Raw genomic sequence first — 24693 nt, 5'->3', positions numbered from 1 at the left:
TCAACACATCTCGAGTGATACGTATAGACAGGCCCCGACATACCATTCAACGCGCGTCCCAAGACAGCGTGGATGGGGTCGAAAGCAAAATTTTCTTGGCTCTCACTTGAAAGGCTGAGAGACCATGGGCCGAGGTGATGGATTGGGTGTATCACAGGTAGTGAGCAAGGATAAAATCCAGTCCCACGTTGAAAATTTTGGTGCGTACATGGAGTCTACATGCCCAAATAGGACGAAAGGATCGGCAAGATGGAGAATATCAAGATTCTGCGATATCGAGGACCAATGATGGATCTTTGCAGAACATTGGTTAGCCGGTTCGGTGTTTGAAATATGGCTCCGGCTGCATACACCCTGAACGGTTCAAGTAAAAAGCACAAGGGCTGGAAATGAGAGCTTTGGCTGGTTGAAGATGACGCCACAAACGTGATGGCTCAGCAGTGACGAAGTTTCCTCATGAAGAGGCTAGGAATGTGCAGCAGTGCAGTGTTGAGCCTTGTGCTGAGGTGCCAGCGGGGGGGTGTTTCTGTGCAGCATCCAGTGACGGCACAGATTGAACTGCATGATGCAGGACTGAGACGCCGCAACGAACGCCAGCTGCTGCCATGAGAGACGCTTGCGGTTGTCGGTTCCGGCCGGATCGTATCCCGCAGCCGTTTGAAATATTTTCAGACAACTTCAGGCAGGCCGACACGAGTCGATGATGAAAACAGCCCGAGCTCCAACGTCGGTTGTGTCCGTCCCCAGTCGGGCACTTTTTTCGGGCTCGGGCCGCGTCTCATGGATGACTTGATTTTGGTACGGCCAAGCGGTGGAAAAGAGGATGTTTGTCGAGACTTCTAGTCATCAGACTACAGCAACTATCCTCTCTCCCATGTACAGCTAGAGATAGTCAAGATGGTTGCAGAGCATGTGGTTGGCTAGCCTGATTGCGGCTAGTCCCACGTCCGCCGCGGGATGTGGAGCGACTGGAGCTGTTGGTCGGCCGAATTGATGTTCCGTTACGAGACGGCGAGTCCAGTAAGATGAAGACAGTAGGGATAAACCGGGTAAGATGACTTGGTGCAAGCCCTTGAATACGGAGCCGGTCGGCGTGAAGACGGTCTTTGGCAGAGTTGTCGTCCCGACGATTGAGACATACAGCGAATGGCCATGTGGTGACGGCTCAAAGCACGTATCAAGCTCATTCTAGCGTGCAGTGGTGGCCGTTGACAATGTACGGTGAGGAAAACTTGACCCGCGGTCCAGGTCGGCATGTCGCTTGATGGTGTGGCGCCGAAATGGAGCGGGGAGCAAAAAAGTCGACGATTCGACGTAAATGCCAAGCCAAAGCGACGACGGACACGTGAGGTGAGAGACATTTGGGGTCAGCCTCATGCCCTGCCTGCGCTGCCCTGCCGGTGGAGGTGGAGTGGAGTGGAGGCAGCATAAAGTCAAGGACGTGCCCGGGTCCAGGTCGCGTTGCTCCGAACGCGTGATCCGCCCTTCAAGCAGCAGCGTGTCATGGCTGCTGGATGCCTTGGGCCGTGGGCTGGTCAGAGGCAGTTTGGTGCTTTTTCTTCCATTCCTTTGCCGCTACTGCGCTGCGATGCACGTACGGGCGGTCAAGGCTCAGCAGCAAAGCTTGAAGGCAGAGAGTTGCACAAGGGCGTCGGCGGCGCCGCGAGGCGGAACACAGCGGCGGCAGGGCTTGCATGGACGGGCAGAGACAGTGGCTGGCGGACGACTGACAGAGAGAGAGGTCCAAGAGCTGTGGATACTGGAGAGTGTTGCCGCTGGTGGTTTTTTTTCGGTTGCGCAGCCGTGCCGCCGCCCGCCGCTCTCGCTCGCCGGCATGTCGTCACCAGCTTTGGTCAGGCAGAGGCTGGTCGTGTGGGCATTCCGTGTGCTTGCGGGGTCGCCGGTCTGGTGCACAAGGTCGCAATGTGGCGGCCATGTTTTCCTCTCGTCCAGGCGCTAGACAGCGCGTGCGACGGCGACGATGCCGTCGGGCTGGTGGTGGTTGGCTTGTTGCAGTGCATGATTCGCCGGGCGCCCAGATTGCGGTGCCGCCTTGGTGATGGACCGCTGGCGCCGGCCTTCGCCTGCGTCGGCCCCGGCCGTCAACACCATGACATGCCAACCGTCCCCGGATGCCCACAGTTCAACGACCACAATGCCCGCCGCTCAAAAGACGGTCCCTGACGCACAAAACGGCCCTGCTGCCGTCCGGCCAGGGTCTCCGTCCTGCTCCGCCCCCTCCATTGGCGCCCGTGCCGTGCATGCCCTTCTATCCATGTTACATCCAACCCAGCCTGTGGGGGAAGCCATGCTGCACGAGCTGCACCCCCCTTCTTCACGCCACACGCCCTGCACGCCAGGGTGCGCTGCTCGCGCTGCTGCTGCGCTTTTCTCTTTTTCTCTACTATACTAGACCATCCATCTCCGACTGCCATCGCTCTTCTATTCCCCATGCCGCCCACGCAATTGTCTTTGCATCGTTCACGACACCTCTTCATTTGCATGGGATTCCCCGAGACATGATTGCTCTCTCGACGCACATCTGATCCAACCCATTTATATCTGCAACACTTGCCTCTGTCCTCCCTGCTTAAGCTTAATTTCTCTCCACCAGAGTCATGGCGTCCCCGAAACCTTCTTCCGCCGCAACGGCCATCACTGCTTCTGCTACCACGAGTCCGCCTGCTGCCACGCCTCGCAAGCGCCGCAGAAGAGCTGTTGCTACTGGAGCCACCGAGGACTGCTTTACCTGCCGCCAGCGCCAGGCAAAGTGCGATCGCAGAAGGCCATACTGCACCCAGTGCATAGACATGGGCAAAGAGTGTTCTGGATATCGAACCACTTTGACTTGGGGCGTTGGTGTGGCCAGCCGTGGAAAATTGAGGGGCATGTCCTGTCCGGTTCCAAAGTCCCCTTCGTCGAACATCAATTCTGCGCGGGAAAACTCGACCCATACGACAGCTCGCAAGCCTTCAGTGTCTCTGCCGAGTCCACCAACGTCGACCATGTCTCAGAAACCAATCCAACGACAACCGTGCGCTCAACCGGGCCAAAAGTCCCCCTCCCCAATCCACAGTCCAACGGGGCAAGAATATGCGACCATGGATGCCACGAGTCCAGTTCACATCCCACCGCCTGCTGTGCCGTATCAGGGATGGCATTTGCCGAGTTTTGGAGAGCACATGGAATCTTTTGGCGGAGCGGGCCGCAAGTCACGCCCTCAGTTGCCTCCGAAGCCACTTCAAAGACTCCATACCTCTTTGGCTGCTCCCTACGACGATTCGGCTCTCTCCACGTCGACCGGACCCCTCAGTTCACACAGCGACAGCGCATTGGGCGATTATCCCTCACCAAGTGATTTTCCCGGGACTCCTGACGACTTTCACTTTGCCGATCCAATCATGCACTCCTATCCTGAGCACCTGCTCCCCTCGCGTACACCAATCAGCTCCACCGAGTCGCTAATTTTCCCTGACGCCCCAAGATCATTCCCTGTGATATACGAGGATCTTAGTTCAAGCATCAGTTCAGACCAAAGCTTGCATGAGCTTCATGACATTGGCTCCATGCAGCCACAAGCATATAGCCAGCATCCTGGCTACCAAGATACGTTTCTCCCTAGCGCACTTGGGGCAGCAGCGGGACCTAACTTTGCGCACATTTCAGACTCGTCCTACAGCCGTGGCACACGGCAAATTTCCCACGAGCGTACGGAGAGCAGTGGGCGCTCCTCTGAAGCCGCTGCTGCGCTTGCCGAGCTTTCCATGGCCGGCACTCGTCATGTGTTCTCCGTCAATCGTCTGTCTCCGCGTATGCAAGTTTTGTTGGATTACTATGATCGAATGATTTGTCCTGCCCTTGTAGCATACGATGGATCGTCGAATCCGTACCGCATGCACGTCATGGGCCTGGCCATGGAGAGTCAGGCTTTGCGCAACGCAATAGCAGCGCTGGCAGTCAACAACATCAGGATTCGCCAAAACTCCGAGGCAAAGTTTGTGCACTCAGGGAGTCACCAGCGATTTAGTCCAGAAGAGATTCGAGAGATGCATGGAAAGCCATCTGATGAAGAACGCCACTACAAGGCCACTTCTATACAGCTACTCAACCAAGAGCTGGCCGACCCCGTCAGAGCGCAGCACGACTCGGTCCTCGCAACCCTTCTCGTTCTCTGCCTGTTCCACGTTAGCGACAGTGGCTTCTCCAAGTTCCGCACACAGCTTGAAGGAGTCAAGAGGCTACTGAGCTTGCGCAAGCCAGAGCAAAGGACGAGCTTCACTGGATGGATCGAAATGTTCTTCACGTGGTTCGACGTCATGACATCCACGGTAAACGACCGCGAGACGCAAGTGCGTGGCGAACTACTCGATGCCATTGCAGAATCCAGCAGCCTCGGCGCCCTGGAGCACCTCGTTGGATGCGATGGCCGTCTTTTCAAGATTATCGCACGTCTCGGCCGCCTCAACCTCCTTAGTCAAAATCGCCCTGTCAGTACCCGCTTCAACGCGAATCCTGAGCCTGGCGACGCAATCCACTTCGACGGCAATGGATGGGCCACACCACTGGCCCATACCCACATGACCAACCCCTTGGACCTCCCGCACGACCAACGACACGAGTTTTGGGCCGAATGGCGCGACATCCGACATCACCTGCAGCAGTGGGAGCTCGAGCAAACACAAGCGCTCCCATCGATGTGCTCGGCGACAGCGTCGACGCTCGAGCCGCACCAGCACGATCTTCTGAACCTGTCAGAGTCATTTCGCTACGCAGCACTGCTCTACATTGAGCGACTCGCCCACCCATCGCTGGCCAGCTCTTCGCTCAACTTCCAAAATCTCGTCGCGCAGGCGCTTTTCCATGTCTCGCAGATCGCGCCGCGCAGCCCTGTGCAAAAGTTTCTGCTGTGGCCGCTCTTCATCACCGGCACGGAATGTGTTGATGAGGGCCACCGCGCCATGATACGAGCAGAGTGCGTCGGCGTCATGCGCCGAAGCGGGTTCTGGAACAACCTGCGTGGCCTCGAAGTTCTGGAGCGCGTGTGGAGCAGGGAGGACAGAGAGATGGAGTTCCCTGGCGCAGGTGTCGACAGAGCTGTTGAGCCGGCATTAAAGGCTGAGGGCGAAGACAGACAGGCTTTCAGATGGCGCAGAGCCATGGAGCGCACAGACGGCGAGTACATGTTGGTTTGAGCCAATTCATTTCTCAAGATCCTTTCACTTTCCCACCTTCCCACGGCCGCATGAATGAAAGATCAAGGCAGAAAAAAATCAGGAAGGGGCGTCACGGCAGAAGATCAAAACAAAAAACTTGCAAAGCCAAAGGCACGGCCAGCATGACGGACGGCAACTTGCTTTTTCCAGCGTCTTCAGAAGATGTAGATTTCTTTCTTTGTGCTGTATTATAAACGTTTGGCTTTGGCAAATGGCGAAGAGGAGCATTGCAACCCGGCGCGCTGCAGACGGGACAATGGAATTGAAACTTTGAATCTCATCACTTCATCTTCAGACGGTGATCTTGAAATGATGTGCCGTACTCTGCGCCCCAGAGCAAATTCCACGAGCGCTAAGCTTCACCGCAAAGGCGGGCGAGCTGACGGGCAAACTGGTCGTGTATACGCTGGTGTTGAGCCAGCGGCGGCGGCGACGAACTACCACAATCCCTAATGCTGAGAGGAGAAAGGACGGGACGCTGAACTGAAGGGGCAGCTCGCACAGAGCGAATGATAGCTGGACAGACGGCAAACGGACAGGACGAATTTCCCAACTGGGCTAGTCGGTCCATCAACTAAGCAAGAGAAGATAGCATTAGAACTTAGCAAACACGGCCACCAGCGATGCATTACGGTGTTCATCGCGACGCGATGTATGTTATGCTCAAGTCTCTTGGGGAGCGGTGAAGCACGACGAAATGCGGACAGACGGACTCGTCGATACCAACAGTCTCACTTGCTCCCGTACGTAAGCATTACCACGCGCGACGCTACCTGCGTTGGGTGACAGCGAACTAGCCACCAGGCGTCATGTGGCCATGCGCCGCTGCATGCACCCCAGGCCGACGGCCGTCCACCCATCCATCCTTCAGCCCAAGCCTGCCGCCGTACCTATGCAGCGCTTCAGCGATGCAGTATCGTCCTTATGCCGCAAGTACCCGCATCATGCGTTGACCAATTGGAAGGGCGAGATGGTTTGCGCTGATTGATTGATTGATTACTAGATGTCTAGTTAGAGGAGAGACTAGTATCGATGCTTGCCTGCTCGCCTCGCTGGTTACCACCCTACTCCTTCTCTTCTCTCTTCTCGACGCCCTCGTTGGTTGGCTTCTTCCCAATCTCTCCATCCATCAGTGTCCAGAACGAAGACGGGACCGCAGTTGTGTCGCGGTTCGACTGATACAGGCCGCGCTGTTGATCGTCATCGTCATCTGCCAGCTGCGAACGCTGCAACAGAGAGCTAACAACGGAACATTCTGCGCTCCCTGTCTCCCTCCATCATGCCTCAACATCATTCATCTGCCCGCCTTCTGACATCCCACGCATCACGCTCGCCTTCACACCACCACGGCATCATCATTTACTGCGGCTTGCTCTCCAAGATCAGGTTGACGTCGTTATCAAGACGCTCCTGAGTCGTCTTGAAGACACGCGGAATGCCCGTCTCCTCGAACGGCACGTCGTGGAGGACCATCTTGGCCAGGCCCTTGGACGTCAGGCAGATGAGCGGCATGCCGTGGCCATTGAAGCCGCCCATGAGGAACTGGTTGGGCTTGCCGGGGACGGCGCCGATGTGCGGCATCAGATCCGATGTATACTGCAACCCACGTGATTAGCAAAGGCCTGGTAGTGGAAGGGAAAGGGAAACAAGTATTAATCAGAAGAAACAGAGATAAGACTTACCCCCATGATGCCCGTCCACACACGATCAAGCTTGGCGCCGCTGTCTTCCCACCCCCTAAAGCTGCGCTGCATGTATCCATCAAAGTGCTTCACCGCCGGCGCAATCAACGTCGCGTCGTCCGTGACGCCATACCAATGCTTGGTGTCACCCCAAAAGTCGGGCTTAGCGCCGCCAATCACGATACTTCCATCATTGCGCGTAATCTGGTAGTCGTAGATTCCCGGTGCGTACCGTAGGCTGTACGTGTTGGGCAAAAGGGGGGCGGGCCGGTTGACGGGGTCAGGAACTGCGATGCGGCTGCAGATGCCTTTGACGGGGACGATTCTGTCCTTGTACTGAGGGGCGATGGATGCAGTGTAGGCGTTGGTGGCGTAGACGATCTTGCGTGCCCGGATGGACCCCCGCGGTGTGCTGGCGACCCAGTAGCCGTCACTGTCCTGGGTGGGGGAGATGGATAGAACAGGCGTTTGGGTTTGGAGGTTGACGCCGCGAGAGACGGCGAGGGAAAGGAGATGGAGCACCAGCTTGTACGGCCTTTTAAGGAGTTGATGTTAGCCGGGTTGATATCAGGGATAAACAGGGGTAAGAAGTCTTCTTACCAGACATGACCGGCAGTAAACGTAAAAGCCGCCTTAGCTCCCTTAACACCGCTTATAGCCTCAGCCTTCGCGCCCTCAGCGAAGAAGACATCGCGCACGCTGGGCCTCTTGGCGGCGACCAGCTGCTCGAACTCGGCCTTGCACTTGGCAGCGTGCTCGGCATCAAGGCACACGTCGACAGCGCGGGTCAACGTAAAATCGCAGTCAATCTTCTCCTTCTCTACCAGCTCTTTCACCGCATAAACCTGGGACGACTCGAACGCCGCAACCTCGTTGGCTGCTTCGGCGCCGAAGAGCGCCGTGTACTTCGGCACTTGAAAGTAGACGTCAGGCTTGAGATGGCCGCCTGTGGTAAAATCGTCAGTTTGTTGTTCTTGCCTATCTGCTCTGATAAGAGCGCAGGTGGATCATCGTCGTATCTACTTGCCGTTTCTGCCAGTTGCTCCAGAACATGCTTCGCGAGCTTCCAAAATGCATATCGACGGTGGGGAGGGATTCTCGTCCAGAAGATGGTAGGCCATTGCGGCTCCTGAGAAGCCAGCTCCGATTACCAAGACATCCGTCTCGGTCGGGATCTCGGCAGTGCTGCGATGGCTATCCAGTTCATGGAGCTCTGTGCGCCAGAACGGCGTCATGGGATTGGGGACGGGGTACGGGTATGGCGCATGGTCTGGAGAAGCTGAGGACTCGGATGGCGCAAGATTGTTGGAGACCTGCTCGAGGCGGTCGCGGGCCCGTAGTATCTGGCTCATGATGATGCAGTGATGTTGGCCTTGTACTGTAGGCAGAAATGCAAGCAGACTTGAATGCTGTAAAATCAAAGCGAGTGACAGTGTAGGTCTATAATAAGACTACAAAAACAACTGGAAATAGATGTGTCGGTTGATGATCCGTACATGAGATGGTTCGACTCAGACAAGCTCCGCCCGACATCGGCTTCGTAGAGATACGAAACGCAAGACTCCGTGGTGCTGCATTTCAAACGCATGTTCTGTGAGACGTGGGCGGCAACTTTTGGAGAGACGTTCATTTCCTATCCACTTCGGGGTGTGGCAAGGCGGGGCTATCACTGCGGCCCGCATCGTATCAAGCCGGATAACGGCGCGTGAGGGTCGGAGAATCGCGACAGGGGCCTGTCGATAGGGTCCATCGACTATTTTGGAAAGAAGCTATGACATTTTTTTCAAGCTCGCAAAGCTCTCGGTTTGCCTATGACGATGCCGCCATGGTGGGTGACAAAAATTGCCAACTCTTAGGCTTCCTGGTGCTAAGTAAGAATGTATAGAGACAGGGAGTCTTCAAGCTCCTGATGCCTTAAAGATAGAGAGTAGTCTCTCTCTCGAAGAATTGTATCGGGAGAAGTCGTAGATGTGTGCCACAACTTTTGCTACCAAGCTTCGGAGCTTGCAAAGTTCTCGGTCTCCCTATCCCCATGTCGCGATTATCTTGTCTGCCATCTCGATGAAGTCGTCTGCCATTACGTCCATTTCTCCAAAGATCTCGGTGCATGGCTCCTTTTCCCAGACACTGCAGTATGCGCCCTTGAAACTAAATGTTCGACGTCAGCAACAGCTTCGAGAAAGTTTTGGGGGGGCTCTCTTACCCGACAGTCACGGCGGCAGAGACGTCCCACATATGGGCAGCAGCAAAAATCTTGACTCCATCGCCCAGCATCTTCAATGCCGGCTCGTAGGCCTTGGGGTCCGGCTTGCCAATGGCGGACTCATCGCAGCTCAGGAGATTCGTGTCGGGCAACTCCAGTGCAGCAGCCTTGAAGTATCCGCCCACTCTTCGCTTGTCGCCCGCAGTCAGAGCCCATATCTCGAATCCCGCATCTCTCAGCTTCTTGAACATCTCGTGAACACCCGGGCGCATCTCCAATCGGTCGTAGGCGTCCATGATCACCTTGAGGTCCGCCTCTGTTGCGAACTTCCGGGGCTCAGGTACGCCGGCCTGGTAGAGCATTCGGTAGAAGAGTGCTCCTTGAACTTCGGAAAAGACCTTGTATCGGCCGCTGAGGGAAAGATAGGTGTACTCGCGTTCGGCAGCTTCCATCCACGCGAAAGCAAACAATTGAGGTTGAATGCCATACTCCTTGAAACGGGGCCCGAGTTGCGATGCAATGGCGTCAAACCAGACTCCATAGCCGACACAGGTGCCGACAACGTCGAAGACGACGTGCTTCTTTGTTGATCCAGTCATTATGATTGTGAAGTGTCCGTTGGCGGAGAGAGGATTGGGTTCTGGTTGGAGAACGGTGATTGCGGTGTTTCTGAAGTTCACAGGACAAAATTTCGAAATTGATCAAGGTAGAGGTGTTGCTGTTCATGAATGCTCCTCGAGCGTCCAGTCATAGCGGTAGCTTGTCCGACATCGCTGTGAGCTTGCGGCTCGAATGCCTGCTCGCCGTTCGAGTTGCAAGCTTCCCCTCACCTATGTCCGTTTCTGGAACCCGTTTCCGCGCCGTGGTTACGTGTCGCGCATGTCCGGCCGCCTCCTTGCTCGGCGCGTCGTCGTCCGATCAACAGATCAGGGATTCGGTCGCAGATAAGGTTTACCGACACCTCGCGTCCGCAAGCAAAGGCGATGATTTTCGACGAAAAGGTGGGAGTCTGGAGAGCAGACGAATTGATTGTTCGCGAGCAACAAAGTATCCGATAAGACCAATCGTGTCTGGGTGGTTGTCGTCGTCGAGGTCAGAAGGCCTGCTGCAGAAACCTTGGAAGCTTAATCAGGCAAAAACTCAAAGATTAGCGAGATAGTAAAAAAAGTAGATGAACGCAGACCTCCCTCACGAGTGTCGTACTCACCATCTCGGATCCTTTCATCATCAGTCTGCCTGGAATTGACCTTGGGAGGACTGCCGTCTTCACCAGAAATGACACAACCCGGTGTTACGGAGCTCAAAGCTCCGCCTCCAACATATCAAAACGCTGCAGAGCTTGAGGTCAAAGATGTTGCGGTCGAGGCCTCGCAAGTCACCTCAGACTCCGGGGTTGGCTCCGTGCAGCCGCTCCAAGAAGTTGGCTATGCTCGGTCGTTGAAGAGGAGACAAATCATGATGATGGCGTTTGGTAAGTTCCAAGGGCAACTCTTTATAAATCTGTGTGGCTGACCAAGACTAGGCGCTGGTATTGGCACGGGCTTGTGGGTTGGCACTGGTAGCGCTTTGGCCAAAGGTGAGCGCCGGATCCACCTCAAAGGCATGTTGAGCAAATTCTGACTGTCAAAAAAGCTGGGCCCGGCGGAATCGCCGTTTCCTATACGATCATGGCGTGAGTCTGGTCTTACTGTAGAGATCCCCGTCGGGTCACTAACAGATGCAGATGGATCGTGTACCTTATGTACATGTCTATTGGTGAAATGACTGCATACAAGCCGGTCCACGGAGGCTTTACCCGCCAAGCCGGTGACTATGTCGACCCTGCTCTGGGATTTGCCATTGGAATCAACTTCTGGTTCAACGTAAGTACCGAGTTCCGGTACGACTGAGGATGAGCTAACCATTCTGTAGTGGGTGATGATTATCCCTGCCGAAGTAAGACAGCAGCGAGACCTGTAGTTGGAAGAAGTTGCTGACCAGGATACAGATCACTGCCTGCATTTCCGTCCTGCACTATTGGGAAGGTTCGTACAAGGTCAGTATAGCGGTATGGATCACGATCTTCCTCTTCATCATCGCCTTCGTCAACTACTGGCCAGTCAAGCTTTACGGTGAAGTTGAATTCTGGTTCTCCTTCCTCAAGTGTCTTGCCCTCGTCGCCATCATATTCTTCATGGTGATCATGACGAGTGGAGGCATCAAAGCCACGGGCGGCCCCATCGAGTTCCGATACTGGAAAGACCCGGGAGCATTCATAAACGGCATCAAAGGCATTGCGGCGGCGTTCGTGCAAGCTGGATTCTCGTTTGGCGGAGGTATGACAACCAAGTCCTCTGTACAACAGAGTTGCTGATCGTTGTAGGCGAGCACATTGCCGTCATGGCGGGAGAGGCAAAAGACCCCAGAGAAACAGTCAAGCGTTCGGTTCGACCACTTTTCTGGCGTATGTTCTCCTTCTTCGTCGTCAACATCTGGCTGGTGGGGATGTGTATTCCGCACAATGAACCGAACTTGATCAACGCGTCCGGCACCATGGCCTCGCCCTTTGTCCTCGCAATCAGACACGCCAAACTCAATGGCCTCGCTCACGTTCTGAACGCTTTCATCCTGATAACCGTCATTTCGTGCGGCATCACTTCCGCATACATCGCATCTCGCACTCTATGCGCGCTTTCAGATTTGAACTGGATCCATCCGGTTTTCGGCAAGAAGGACGGTTCGGGCCGGCCTTGGGTTGCGATGCTTGTCAGCATGATCCTCGGTGGCGGCTTGTGCTACTTGAACTGCAACAATACTGCGATCCAGGTGTACAACTGGTTCTCTTCTCTTGTAAGCACTGCCCCCTGTTTTTGATTCTACCTTTCGCGATTCCCATCCCCAAATCAGTAAAATACAGCGGACTTTGCTGATTGAAGTAGGTTGGAATCAGTGGCTTCTTACAGTGGGGCACGATCTACTGGATGCACATTCGATTCCGCAAGGGCCTCAAAGCTCAGGGCATCGATGCGAAGTCGCTCCCCTTTTACGACAGATTTGCACCGTTTACCCAGTACGTGGGTCTCTTGGTGATCTTCCTCATCATGGTCATGGAGTTCTACTTGGCTCTCTGGCCATTTGGTGGAAAGCCATCGGCAGAGGGATTCTTCTCGACTTACATCGCGGCCCCTCTCTTTGTCATCGACTACTTTGCGTACAAATGGTGGTACAAGACGAAGATTGTCAAGCCGGAAGACATGGACTTCACCGAGGCCTTCCATTTTGATGAAATCGAACGAAGGCAGAAGGAAGAGGAGGCCCTCAGCCCCAAGCCGAAAACAAAAGGTGCCTGGGGATGGACGAAGAGAGTTTGGCATGCGATTGTTGGTTGATTGGAGGATACCCGTTGTTGGATGTCCACGGCTGTTTGTGAGCCTAGGAATTGGATGTGCGCTCAAGAGTTTGGGTGCGTTTGCATGGACTGCAGTTTTTGTCGTTGCTCGGCGGTGAAAAATGTAGAGGTTTTCCAATTCATGCTCTGAATGAGTTCCACCAAGTCGGGAATGCGGATATTCTTCGCGTTCTGCTGAGTGCCTCCGGCGTTGAAAGCACAGAATTCTCATGGGCCTGAAATCTTTATCCAAACCTACCCCTCTATCGTCGTTTTCACAGATAATCGTGTCCAGCTTCCTGTTCGACTCTGACGTCCAAGGCATGTACAGTTCAATGTCCGAAGGATCCTGTGTGTTGTTCGGACTTCCAAACTGCCCGTTCATGCCTCAAGCTCGTGATGCCTCGGTAGCAGCCAGTTCTTGAGCCTGGAAGCGCCGCTGAGGGTAAATATGCGAGGTGATTCCTCTAGGCGAAAGGGCAGCCGGTGCGTCGTGCCGGGCAGGGCCTTAATTTGCCTGTAGGGCAAGTCGCAATTCCATCAGAGGCACCGAAGCCATTCTTGAGACGATGCAGAGACCCCACTTCGTATTCACGGCGGCACTTCAAACAAGCTTTCTTGTCGTGTTGGGTCGGCAGCGGAGCTTGTGGCTGGATGCGTCGTGACGTGGTGAGTAAACAAGCAGAGCCGCTGTCAGGAACGCTCGGAGCGGGCCGAGGGCCATGCTCTCGCACTTCGCCGCTGGCCTATCTTTTCGTTCTTATCTGGGATGTGTCTTCCTTTGTTCGGCGTTTGATTTGTCGACAAAAGTGTTGCGCTGATGGTGTTGAAGGAATTCGCCGTGGGGTCGAGAGAAGAGGGGCTGGAAACGCCTGCCCTCGCTTCGGCTTTGGGCGCAGATAATCCACCAAACGTCGGTCTGCGAAGCCCAAGCAAATTCTTAACACCAGCGATCTCCAGAGCGGATAAACGGGTAAATCAAGCCCATCTCGAGACAATGGAACTAACTGTCCATCTGTGATTGCTCTAATCGCTCGATAATCCTTCAAACAACACCTCGACACGCTCCGCCCGCGTTGACTCTTTACGAATCTCGACGTGCTCTGCACGCTCATCAAGCCAAGGACCTGATCTACCGGCGCCGCGGTTACAGCCGGACGGCACTTCGTGTTCAGCACTTTCCAAACCTCCGCTCCCAGCAGCTCATCAACATATCGGCCCCACCATGTCCAGACGGATGAAAAGACTTGACAACCTCCGGGACGGGCAGGACTCTGGAAGCTTTGACATTGAAGCGCCCAAGAATAGTTGATATCCAAGCGAGCGGGAAAGGTGCGATATCAAGACGGCAGTGGCGGCAGTACCTGTCAGGTTGCCGGAGAGCCTCTCAGCATGGCACACGGCGTGCGTGCTTGGATGCAGGAGATCAGTTCCAGAAAGCCTTGTCGAAGCTTCTGTTGCATTTTGGCTTGGCCAAGCTGAGGATCCTTAGGATGACGGCGCGCCGAATCGTCGCTATTGGCACAGATGACCGCAACGTTGCTGGGTTGGTCTTGAACAATGCCACTTGGACCGAATGAAAAACCCCCACCACTACACCCACACCCAGCACGCGGACACGCCATCAGCACTACCTCGAGACATGGCGGGGGATTGACCAGGGTCAAGTCCGAAATGATGCGCGCATACCATCGGCCTTTCGATGCCCGGCCGCACGAGTCACCTTGTGCATATGGAGGTGTGGAGGCGTCGGCATCCTTACTGGGTACTCAAAGTTGCATATCCAATGCCCGCGCTGAGCCCCAGGGACTTAAGTCGGAATTCTATTGGCTGCCTGGACCGGACGAAACGAGTCAACACACAGAATGTAAAATGTGCATCTCCCAGCGGGGCCGGTTCTCGCTTTGCACACCTTAAGCTTCTCCACTGGTGGACCAAGCTGAAGATGCGGGCGACAGGAACCGTTCATGAGCCCCCACACTGATACGAAGAAAGCCGCTGCTCGATCGTCGAGGAGCACGCCAGCCTGGGACATCGTTGCGATCTCAAGACGAACACGAACATTGCAAAGATGGCCATCAATACTCTGGCATATGCAGGACCAAGCGCGAAAGTGTTGAGCATTGAACGACCAGCATTTTGCTTACCAGAAACCTCCATTCAATAGGATGCTGGAGGGTTCATGCAATAGATTCATCTTCTATGCATGCACCGTTGGCAATGCCACAGTGCACTAACGGCGCAGCCTTCCAATGAGATCTTGCCCGAAAGACAAGACGTCGGATCCGCCTGTTCCGTGCTTCTGTCAACTTATGCTGGTCAGGATCATGACTATCACGGGTGGTTTTCTAAAGGTGAGTCGGTGGAGTTTTTTGGAATTATTCCTTGATTCCGTGCTACGCGGTTGCTTTCAAATCTTTGGTAAGCCTGTGCGTCCACCGTCCCTCATTGTTTACAATCCAGGAACATCTGTTGTTTGCCGATGCTCTGATCCAAGCTGCACATATTTCCAGAAATCATTCTTGCTCAACAACAGTTCCAAGGCCTCAAGCATGACAATGGCCAAAGGGCTTCCCATATGCTCTTTGTCATCTCAGCTTGTCCTGAAAGTATTAGGACCCTCTTGGAGACCCCTGATTACCAGAAGCCACACACTGTCAGTCTCGATTCTTCTCCCGGCTTTTCCGATCTGTTGAATCTCGAATTCTTTTCTTTTTGAGCTTTACCCCTTTGAGAGGCAGCCCGCCCGCTCATGCGTTTGCTATCATCGCTAAGCTCTTGCACTTGACCTTGGGTCTCAGTTTCTTTCCAAAAGCGGACAAAGTTGCCCAGCATCGTTGCCAGATTGCTGTCGCGCATTACCCGTTTTGAACGGTTCGCGGCATAGAACTTCCTCCAATGGACGGCGTTCGCCTGGCATTATCAACCATTATCAAAGACAGCATCCGAGTCAAGAGACCCATCCCAACGTTAAACTTCCGCGTCGATCAATTTTCCGCGGAACGCTATACAGGGAGCGTCCCAGAGGATCCCGCAGCAAGCCAAGAAGGGTCCATCCTCTGATTCATGTTGCTGCTCAGCCGTTCTCCTCTTGCGACATTGTTTCCAAAAATTTTCAGCTCCGCCTTGTGTTGCATCTTCTCCGTTGCTCCGGGTGGTCTAGATTCGTCGCCGTTGTGTCGCTCCCGTGCCCAGTCGGATACGCGGCTATCTTTGTGTGTAGGAGGTTGGGAGCTGGCCGGCGACCAAGAGACTTCGTTGGATATCGACGAATGCGAATACGTCGGCTGGTGTCTTGGCTACAGCTGTGTATCCCCAAGATGCGACAGGCGGCTCCATGAAGCTCTGGCGATGTTCCTTGCAGAATTCCCGCGATGAATGACGTCGTCGGCTCGACCCGTTCGTGGCCTCTTCATTGTTGCAGAGGCCGTCCATCTGCCAAGTTGCTAATTCTGGATGTCGAGGATTTCCAAGGCTTCATTTGCTGGGCGATGCTTGCGAGCTGAGTGAAGACGCGTCCTGATGGCCAATTGATCAACCGCATCTTGATATAGGACATGACGTCTGTTCTATTTCCGGAAAGCATTCTTCATTGGCTCCGTCTACTCTCTGTACCATGCTTTGACATCCTTTCAGCGACTGAGAGTCTCATTGACCACTTTTCGATGCGTTAGCCAAGGCCTTCGTCCACGTCTTAAGGTTTTGGCCTCAAGTCTCCTAGCAGCTAGAAGACTGAGGCATGCTCACTCATGTTTGACCTCAAAGCTTGTCAGGCAGTGGGGATTGGGAGAAAAGGTGGTGAAGAAAACAAGTTTGGTACGAGAGTCAGCGGCGCAAAGAGCATCCAAATTCTTCTTCCATAAAGAGCCATCCGTATCTGCTGGTTACGTCAAGCTACCGCTTCCTTCTCCCAACAATGTAGTTGAAGTATCCAAGCGGCCAAGTGTGCACCTCTCTCCCTCCCTTGAATTCCCATCCGTACCTTTCGACCTTTCCTACCTGCTGAAGTGCACGGTGACTGCTCTCAATATCTCCAGTCTTTTCAAAGCCCCTGACGCTGTCTATAAGCCGCACCACCTCTCCAAAGGTCCGCGTTCGCAAACTGCTGACGATTCCGTCGAATGACATGATGAAAGGGACAATGGGGATGATGTACGTAAAGAAGAGGTGCGCTGGATCGGCACCGAACCAAAACGGCGTCATGAGGAAGATGAAGAAGAAATCGAGCACCATCAGGACGAAGGACGCAAGGCGGCGGTCTTGCAGCTCGAGGATTGCGAATCCATCAGCCGTGTCGAGCGTCGATTCCAGCACCTGGCGTGCCATGGCGTCCGAGAAGTGGTGAAATGAGAGGCAGTACAGGCGGAAGATGCGTCGTCGGGAACCAGAGCTGGGCATGTGGCCTTCGGGGTTCGAGCAGGCGCTAATGACGGAGCTGGGAGGATCTGTCGCGTCGACAGATTGCGGGATGAAGCTCAACTGCTGACTTTTCCTGCAAACATCTCTCCATGCGTCGACATTTGGGTTTAGGTCAGTCATCAAAAATGATACTGGAGACAAGCCTCTTTCTTTGCGTCTTCGGTTTACTGCTCTCTCAATGGTCGGGACCGGCCCTGCGAATCATCAACGGGAATTCAGCTCCGTTTGGTGGCGGAAAGACGCACCTCCACTGCCAGAGCAAAAATCGACAACGGTGAAACTAGAGTCGTCCGAGTCGGCGAAGTCGTCCAGCGCTTTCGATATGACAGCGGCGGCCAAATCTGCCGGCGATGATGGTTGGATGAATGGGAGTTGGTATGCCCACTCGCTTGCCAGAACATTCTGGCAGCATCTTCGAACGACTGGCGGGCAACTACGGATTTCAGCCAAAAATGATTGGAATCAGGAAGAGAGATTCGCACATCCATTGATCGGCGATTTCGAGAAAGCGCAGCGGCGACCGAGTAACGTATGGATTAAGACGCTCGGCAAGCTCAGCCAGGAAGGCGTTGGTTTGGATCATGTCGTGTATATCTTGCTGCTTCGTAAAGTGCTATCGTTCTGCATGTCTCAGTAAGCTTCCGAAAGCAGTATCTATAGCGTTGGCATCTTACCCAATCGTGAAGTTGATTCGTCAAAAGGGGCTATTGCAGTATGCTGGCTTAAAAATTCATAGTGCTGGCACAAGAAGAAGCGGGGAAACAAGAGACAATTCAGCACGATGCGGCCTTCGTAGAGTTTTTTTTGTTTTGTCGACACCGCCTCTCGTCACCGGCGTGGCAGTTGTGGCTGCCTCGTGCTGACGACTTTCGGCGAATCAAATGGAAAGATGCGTCTGCACGACCTTGGTAACGTAGGTCGTCATCCCTTGCGTCCTGCGCAGTCAAAAGCGATGGAAAGACTGACCTTTGCAGGGTTCGCCATCTGGTGACGCCATGATTCGCGATAGCTTGATTACGTGATCCTGTCGGGCTTTGCAGCCCGCCGACGACATGTCTTCCTTCTCTATACAACTTTTTTCTGCGTTTATACATCAGAACGAAAAAGCGGTCAATTTGAACGCCAACTGTCGATTTCAAACTCCAAAAGAGCTTGGGAAACTTTTTTGAGTGGAAAAAAATAGGCGCACCTCATCGATGGCGTCAAGACGAGCAACTATTTGCCGAAGACGTATGTTCGCATCACTGGAGGACCACCAGGTCTTGATCTTTCATCGGTTACTTGGCATCGTTTTGGAAAGTTCCCAGAAACCACGATGCCATCTTGATTGGTCTGCGTAGGATTTGAAGAGCCATCGGGGCAACGCTGAGCACGCGGCAATCTTTCTACCGACCGAATTCGCGGACATTCAATCTTTGCGGATAAAGCCTGGCATGCAAATGGCCGACTTTGAAAGAGCTTGGAAAGGATGGATCAAGGTTTAGGTGGACGCAACGCCCTGTGGGTGAAGTGAGCGCAGCGGGCGGCAACACCATGCCAAGATTCCGCGACGTCGGGGTCTTGATCATGAAAAAGTCAGGGCTGGTGCTCAGAAGACGTCGGGGACCATCAATGTCGCTCTGTGGTACCGTTAAGAGCAATGCCAAGGTCACTAGAGCCTTCAAGTCTTCGAAGATGGAAAGGAATCTAAGTGTTGGTTTCGAACTCGCGCCTAGCAGTTTTAACACTTCCAAACCTCGACTTGTCATCTGGACACATTTGGACCCACATGGGCCGGTTACCGCGTTGCTGGGCCCGCCGGGCTGGGCAACATCACGGAGCGCTGTCGTCCACTGCCAGCCTCCTGCTCGTTCTTCTCACCACCATCACCAAGAACAAGCGCGCTTCAGCCGATTATCCTGTGCACGCGGTGTCCAACGACGCTTGTTCAAATCATCTGCATCATCAACAACGTCGTCATCTCCTCCAGCTCTCCTCCAGTGGCATTGTTTCCGCTCACCACGCCCCCGTTGCTGAGCACGTTCACTCCCACACGAGTCCGTCAACTATCGCCATCCACCACGGGCATATTGTCAAGCGCATTCTCAAGTACTGCCATCTCCTTGAGTATTCTATTTGGAGCATTGCCTACTCAGATACCCGAGGGTCTCAAGCGCGGCTCCTCCTGGTCCTGGTTGCATTTCATCCTCTTCGGCGTAAGCTGATCGATATGTTGACCGCGTGGGATTTGTGCTAATGACAGACAAGACCAAACCCCTCTGGCAATAAACCATGCCTTGCGACAGAGATCCCAGCCACATCCATAATTGGCCGACTCAGGGCCAATTGACGATCTACCACTGCGAGAGGCAGTGCGGCTTCTGTGACATCAAGACTGCCCAATGCTCTCACCTTCGAGCGCACGTCAAGGAACTCCATTTGAAGCAATACCCACTCCTTGAGTTGCTGCCCGGCCGGATGGGCAATGCGGGAAAGTAGTAAGTCGCCCTCGCCCAGCAAAGCTTTGTTTGATGTACAATGTTAGCCTCGCGGCTGGGGTCCGTTGAATTCCTCACATATCCTTTGCCTTTACAAAACAAAGCTGACCACTTCTCCAGCCCAACAGACCGTCATAGGCCCAGAAAGAAGGCAGTCCGGGCTCAGCACGCTGCAGCTTCTGCTGCTGGCAAGAGCGCGGCGTCAACTTATCTCGAGCAGCTGCCTTTGCCTGGTTCTCCCGCCAACATGACCGAGCAATCGCTTCATTGCCAGACCAAAGACATTGGACCGATCACCACCGGCGCCGATCTCCAGCAGGTACCGCAGTCTCCTGGTTGGGTTGGCCAACAGCAGGAACAACCCGCCATGGGTTCTGTCCTGGGAACCTCAACTGTCCGTGCTCAAGATATTCCTCAACCTCTCCACGACACCTGCGTTGCCACCTCGGAACGACACGATGATGCCCGAGATTTGGGAAGTACTTCCGCGGACGAGATCTACAGCCATTTCATGGAGCAAGCCAATACCGCCAACAGCTACTGGAATGACAAGCTTGACGACGGATTTACCTTCGGCATCCCAGCTGCTGACTCCTATGACCACTTCATTCATCCCGCGACAATCCAGACAACCGCAACCAACATCGCCTCTTCTGCTCTCTCTTACTATCCCGAGGTCTCGGACAGCCACTACCTCTATCCAGGCGCCACGGCTACGTCTTGTTCCGCTGGACTACGTGCCCCCGATTACACCCCAGCAATCCCATACCGCTCCTCCCATCGTGGCCCGACACCGGTTGTTCAATCTCCGAATCCGATGCAGATTGAGGTCCCCAACTACGGACATGCCTCCCAGGCCCCTCCAGACCAGCTCAAACATCCCGGAGACGCTATCAACGAGTCTTCAACCGAAGGAATTGCCGAGATGGTTCAGTCGACATCTGGCCAAATTTGCCCCGAAGTTATCGCTCAAGAGGAGATCAACTTGTTGATGGTGCAAATGCACGATATCCTCAGCAAGGCCTTGGCAACCGGCGCGAGCATCGATAATGTCCGGTCCCATGTCGAATTGAAGGTGCAGGAAACCATCGGCAGTGCCATGACGAAGCCTCCTGCTTCCGACAAGCCTGACATCTGAATTTCTCTCTCCCACAAACCATGTGGAGATCCAGAACTTGTTGTAATCCCTCGAACCAGACACTTTCGACTTTGATGCCCCGCGAAGCCAGGCTCTGATTGACATCGAGCGATCCCATTTGAAGCACTTTGCATGTGTCCATCAACTTTTGTTTTCCCCGCCCCAAAGAGCAAAGTGCGCAACCACGGCAGCAAGGCAGCTCTAGTCCGAAATCCTAACACATCAGTGTGCCTCTTCGGTTGCCGCTCTGAGCAGTCCCTTGATACATCCATCCATGCTGCCTTTTTTACCAGCTCTCACACTTGCTCGACACCGGCCAAGAATCGGATCCGGCTTTTCACATCAAATGCTTTTGCTTCTTCTTTGTTCACACTGTTGCTTTTTCTATGCGGGGCTCATGGTTTACCGATTCGGCGTTGTGGTTCAGATTGGCACTTTGAGTATGGTTTCCTGGTTTCTTGTTACAGGTCCGGAGTAAGATTGGGTAAACGGAGAATTGGGCGGTGTTTTCAGGAGAACGGAATCAGGTTTCTTGAGGTTCAAGGCTCCGGCCGTGCAGTGGAGCTTTGTGTCTTTTTTAGTTGCAAATCACATTATACCTTCGATACCCCTCGCCGAAACATGTTCTTTGAGTGTTGGCAGGGGAAGTCAACTAGGGACAAGCCATAGCAGCAACACAACATCCGCGCCAAGTCCCGAGCATTGGTCTGCCGCCAATGGATAAGAACTGATTGGCCTCATACTCTTTTTAAAACTGTATCTCCCTTCTACCAACGTGTTTCCTGCACTGCAAAGTCCAAACTTCTCTCTAGTCTGCGCGTCGGCGTTCTCTTCATTCCAGGTACAGCATGGAGCATGGGTTTTAGATACATCAGACTGGAATCGGAGCATCATATGGAGTTGCAAGGAAGTTTTAACACTTCTAAACCTCGAGTTGGCATCTGGAAATACTTGGACCCACATATCCCGGCCTCCCGGGTACCGCGTTGTTGGACGCGTCATGCTGGTCAACCAGAGCGCTGTCGTCCTCTCCTTTTCACCACCATCCATCAGGGATCGTCTCTGTTGGTGCTCTGTCACTCACGCTCTTGCCATCAACTAACTTGTCTTGACCGTCATCATCGTCTGCCATCTTGCATACATACTCGACACCACTCGCGTCAAAGCCCATCCGGAACCTCTCTCGAGCGTACTGGTTGGGTCAAGGCTCCACGAGTGTCTTTCCCAAGAGCCTCCCCGGCATCTGTTCTTGTCAGCATCTCATTGAGACTCATCAAATGCCTGCTTCTGGCGCGACTTGACAAGTCACTGCCCAAATTTGACCTCCGCTCATCCAAGGTAGGATCTCCATTGACGTCTACCACGGTGGAGTTGTGCTAATAGCGGAGAAGACGGAAACCTCCACGTCGTCACAATGCCGTGCGACCGGAATTCCCTTCACATTCATCAGTGGCTCATACAGGGCGAACTCATGATTTGGCACTGCGAACGGTCCTGCGGCTTTTGCGACGCCAAGTTCAAACAATGCAACCACCTCCGCGCGCATGTGAAGGAGCGACACCAAAAGCAGTTCCCCCTTTTGAAGAACTTGCTTGGTAGGCTTGGAAACGCCGGAAAATAGTAAGTCATCGCCACCCAAATTCGCTTGCTCTTAGCAATGTTCTCTGGTTCCCGTCTATTTTCCTCGCCAGACAGCTGACCGCTTCGCCAGCCCAACGGATCGCCTTCAGCCAAGAAAGAAAAGGGAGGAAGTACGTGCTCAACAAGCCTTGATCCCTGCTGCGGACGAGCCCTCTAAGACCGACTGCCCGAACCAACTTCCTCTTCCTGATGGCAATGCGAACATGATTGCGCATTCACCTCATCCGCAAAGCAAATATGGCTGCGCCGCTATCCCCTGCGGCCCTGAGGGGCTCCCTCAGACTCGCAGCTACTCAACCTTCCCACAGAATGATGCTGCTGCGGACGCCACCAAGGAGATACTGACTCGTCCTTCGGAGACAAATCCCGTGCTGCCCATCTCCTCATTCGTTGACATTTTCTTGGAGAACCACGGACACGGAAATATCACGGGAAATTCCATGGACCACGAGATCAACGAGTACGATGGCCTTAGTATTGGCTTGCTTTGGAATGATCCGGAACAGTCTTGCGCCCATCCAGTCTTCTTTGACACCTTTGATACGAATCATCAGGTCTGCTTTTCCACCGACCAGCCCTACGCGTCCAACGACAGCCACTCCCATGTCACGACGATGGAGCGAGATGCTACTTTCATCAGCTCCGACATTGTCACGGGAGCACTGTTCCATGAACGCTGGTAAGGGATGCAAAACAAAGCAACACCAACACCACATTCACGCCAACTTTCAAAAACTGGTTTCTCGCCTTCACGAACTGATCGGCCCAATCTCTCTTCGATGCATGCTCCGGCGTTCTCTTGTTTTCGGGTACAGCATAGAAATTGGGTTTAGGTAGATCAGGCCCGGTGCGGAATTGCGTATGGAGTTCAAGGAAAGCGGTAAAAGAATGGACCTGCACACAAATTGGATGGCTTCGGTGTGCTATGGTCAGATACAATTCGAGCACTCATGATCCAGTGTCACATGTAAATTTAGTCTTCGGTCATCACAAAAGCCTGTCCATCCAGAGGCTTTTAGATAAACCAACTGCCATTGACATCGTGAGGGCACGAGCTACTTTTGACAGGTTATTCTTTGACTCCATCTACTCCATCGGCACCACACTATCTTGTTGGCTGGGGGACACGCCGGCGTTTCCATATCGTATCCAGGCAAGTTGCTTCACGACCTTTAGCTACTTTTCCGATGCATCTCAGCCTGCGGGGACGCGCACTGATCCTTCGCAGGACCACATTGACGCCATCTCACAGGTGGCACTGTTGATTTCCAGAGCTGTTGAGAACCTTTCGATGCAGAGGTGCATGTCTCTGCATGGGGTTAAGAGCGCCACGCTGGTAACTATTATACGGTGTTGAATAAGGATGCGCGGCGGCGAAGATGACGCTATGACGGTGCATTGTGGCGAGGAGGGAGGAAGCGGCGGTGCCCGCCCACGACCGTGGAAGCAGTAGCAGGCAGGTCGTGGAGGAGAGAGGGCGGCAGGCTGGGGTGAAGTGTTGCTATCTTGCGCTGCATTATTTCGTTTGTGGAGTTGACCAGTCTGATTGTGTGTCTTGATGTCAAGGTGCACGCCAATAAGGCCGCGCCTTCCTACCTTGCGAGCTACCTGCTTGCTGGAGAAGAAGGTGGAGGAGAAAGATGGCGGAGTGCTGAGGTAGAAGACGCCTACCTTAGGTTGGTCAAGCCGTGAAGGTCGCGGCCAATCAGAGAGCCTGAATGCAACTTCAAACGTAGCAGTGTCGGCGTTTCCAGAGTCGGAGATGGTTTTCGGGGCGTGAGATGGTTTCCAAGCCTGATTGTGTTTTGGCGACGTGATTCCGTTTCAACAACGTGACATCGTTTCAAGACGACCCAACAATCTCCAGCTTAACCATTCCCATAGAACCTAGGCTGGTTTGCGAACTGAAGATCGTCTATTGCAACTTAGAAGATCTTTAAGCTTCAGAATATCTTGAGCAGATTCCATGCTTCTCGAGAATCGTGCAAACCGGGCTGGTCAGACTTTCCCCCCTTACCAGACTCTGCTGGACATCGCGAGTTTCCCCAAGTAATGTTTCCTCACGATGACCATTGACTTCGACATCCATCTTTCTGCTTCTTGCAAATTCCAAACTACCTACTTACGAGTCTTGCGCGACTTGAGTGGTTACGGGCACAAGGAAGTGACGCATTATACAGCAGGTGACGAAAGAAATTCAACCTAGGCTCAGCTTCACTTTGTCGGCACACTCAAATGCAAGCGCTTGAATGCTCCTTGTGACTATCCATCAAGACTTAAATTCTCTCTATGTTGGAGGTATCAAGCGCCTGAAGACTCCACGTCTCTACGTATTCTGACTTGGCGACAGAGTTCTGGGGTTGACAATTTCTTTCGTCACACTACTGTAGTAACAGCGATCAAAGTCTGATTGAGCAAACTGGAAGAGCACCAATGGCTAGATTGTTCGCCTCCATGTCGCTTGTTTTCGGATTCCCTTTCACGGCCATAGCGGACTTGCAACATCAGCGACGTACCGCTCACTTTGAACCCATCCATCGTTCTCATTTTCCT

General features: G+C 53.7%; 8 protein-coding genes across 8 annotated transcripts; 5 read left to right on the top strand and 3 right to left on the bottom strand.

Annotated features, from left to right (window-relative positions):
• Positions 1-1503: 1503 nt before the first annotated feature.
• BKA78DRAFT_291767 (uncharacterized protein) lies at positions 1504-2184 on the top strand (the record flags this gene model as incomplete). Its single annotated transcript, XM_066885950.1, has 1 exon — positions 1504-2184. One exon carries the CDS (start codon positions 1504-1506, stop codon positions 2182-2184), a length of 681 nt encoding a protein of 226 aa, XP_066749860.1.
• A 434-nt stretch (positions 2185-2618) lies between these two features.
• Positions 2619-5192, top strand: BKA78DRAFT_245312 (fungal-specific transcription factor domain-containing protein; the record flags this gene model as incomplete). Its single annotated transcript, XM_066884118.1, has 1 exon — positions 2619-5192. One exon carries the CDS (start codon positions 2619-2621, stop codon positions 5190-5192), a length of 2574 nt encoding a protein of 857 aa, XP_066749859.1.
• Positions 5193-6572: 1380 nt separating this feature from the next.
• BKA78DRAFT_359678 (FAD dependent oxidoreductase) lies at positions 6573-8559 on the bottom strand (the record flags this gene model as incomplete). Its single annotated transcript, XM_066892388.1, has 4 exons — positions 7919-8559; positions 7496-7882; positions 6896-7430; positions 6573-6809 (listed from the first exon to the last, which is right to left on the bottom strand). The coding sequence occupies exons 1-4, from the start codon at positions 8245-8247 to the stop codon at positions 6573-6575; spliced, it is 1488 nt and encodes a 495-aa protein (XP_066749858.1). The 5' UTR covers positions 8248-8559.
• A 105-nt stretch (positions 8560-8664) lies between these two features.
• BKA78DRAFT_340327 (HAD-like domain-containing protein) lies at positions 8665-10047 on the bottom strand. The gene is made up of 2 exons (XM_066890318.1): positions 9099-10047; positions 8665-9043 (listed from the first exon to the last, which is right to left on the bottom strand). The coding sequence occupies exons 1-2, from the start codon at positions 9695-9697 to the stop codon at positions 8920-8922; spliced, it is 723 nt and encodes a 240-aa protein (XP_066749857.1). The 5' UTR covers positions 9698-10047; the 3' UTR covers positions 8665-8919.
• A 569-nt stretch (positions 10048-10616) lies between these two features.
• On the top strand, positions 10617-12466 carry BKA78DRAFT_245388 (amino acid permease/ SLC12A domain-containing protein; the record flags this gene model as incomplete). Its single annotated transcript, XM_066884122.1, has 6 exons — positions 10617-10674; positions 10731-10770; positions 10822-10977; positions 11079-11413; positions 11461-11927; positions 12017-12466. Coding segments are annotated over 6 exons (1506 nt in total), but the record flags the coding sequence as incomplete, so codon positions are not given.
• A 3420-nt stretch (positions 12467-15886) lies between these two features.
• On the bottom strand, positions 15887-17827 carry BKA78DRAFT_340325 (uncharacterized protein). Its single transcript, XM_066890317.1, has 4 exons — positions 17559-17827; positions 17367-17505; positions 17130-17317; positions 15887-17078 (listed from the first exon to the last, which is right to left on the bottom strand). The coding sequence occupies exons 2-4, from the start codon at positions 17465-17467 to the stop codon at positions 16360-16362; spliced, it is 1008 nt and encodes a 335-aa protein (XP_066749855.1). The 5' UTR covers positions 17468-17505; positions 17559-17827; the 3' UTR covers positions 15887-16359.
• A 1328-nt stretch (positions 17828-19155) lies between these two features.
• On the top strand, positions 19156-20499 carry BKA78DRAFT_376439 (uncharacterized protein; the record flags this gene model as incomplete). The annotated part of the gene is made up of 2 exons (XM_066892825.1): positions 19156-19361; positions 19482-20499. The coding sequence occupies 2 exons, from the start codon at positions 19156-19158 to the stop codon at positions 20497-20499; spliced, it is 1224 nt and encodes a 407-aa protein (XP_066749854.1).
• A 1414-nt stretch (positions 20500-21913) lies between these two features.
• On the top strand, positions 21914-22823 carry BKA78DRAFT_291760 (uncharacterized protein; the record flags this gene model as incomplete). Its single annotated transcript, XM_066885949.1, has 2 exons — positions 21914-22119; positions 22211-22823. The coding sequence occupies 2 exons, from the start codon at positions 21914-21916 to the stop codon at positions 22821-22823; spliced, it is 819 nt and encodes a 272-aa protein (XP_066749853.1).
• Between the last annotated feature and the right edge of the window lie 1870 nt (positions 22824-24693).

The sequence above is a fragment of the Phyllosticta capitalensis genome (genome assembly GCF_038381095.1).
Source record: "Phyllosticta capitalensis strain CBS 128856 chromosome Unknown BKA78scaffold_1, whole genome shotgun sequence".
NCBI classification, from domain to species: Eukaryota; Fungi; Ascomycota; class Dothideomycetes; order Botryosphaeriales; family Phyllostictaceae; genus Phyllosticta; species Phyllosticta capitalensis.
The sequence above is the reverse complement of the archived record's forward strand: the minus strand, read 5'-3'. Positions and strand labels throughout refer to the sequence as shown.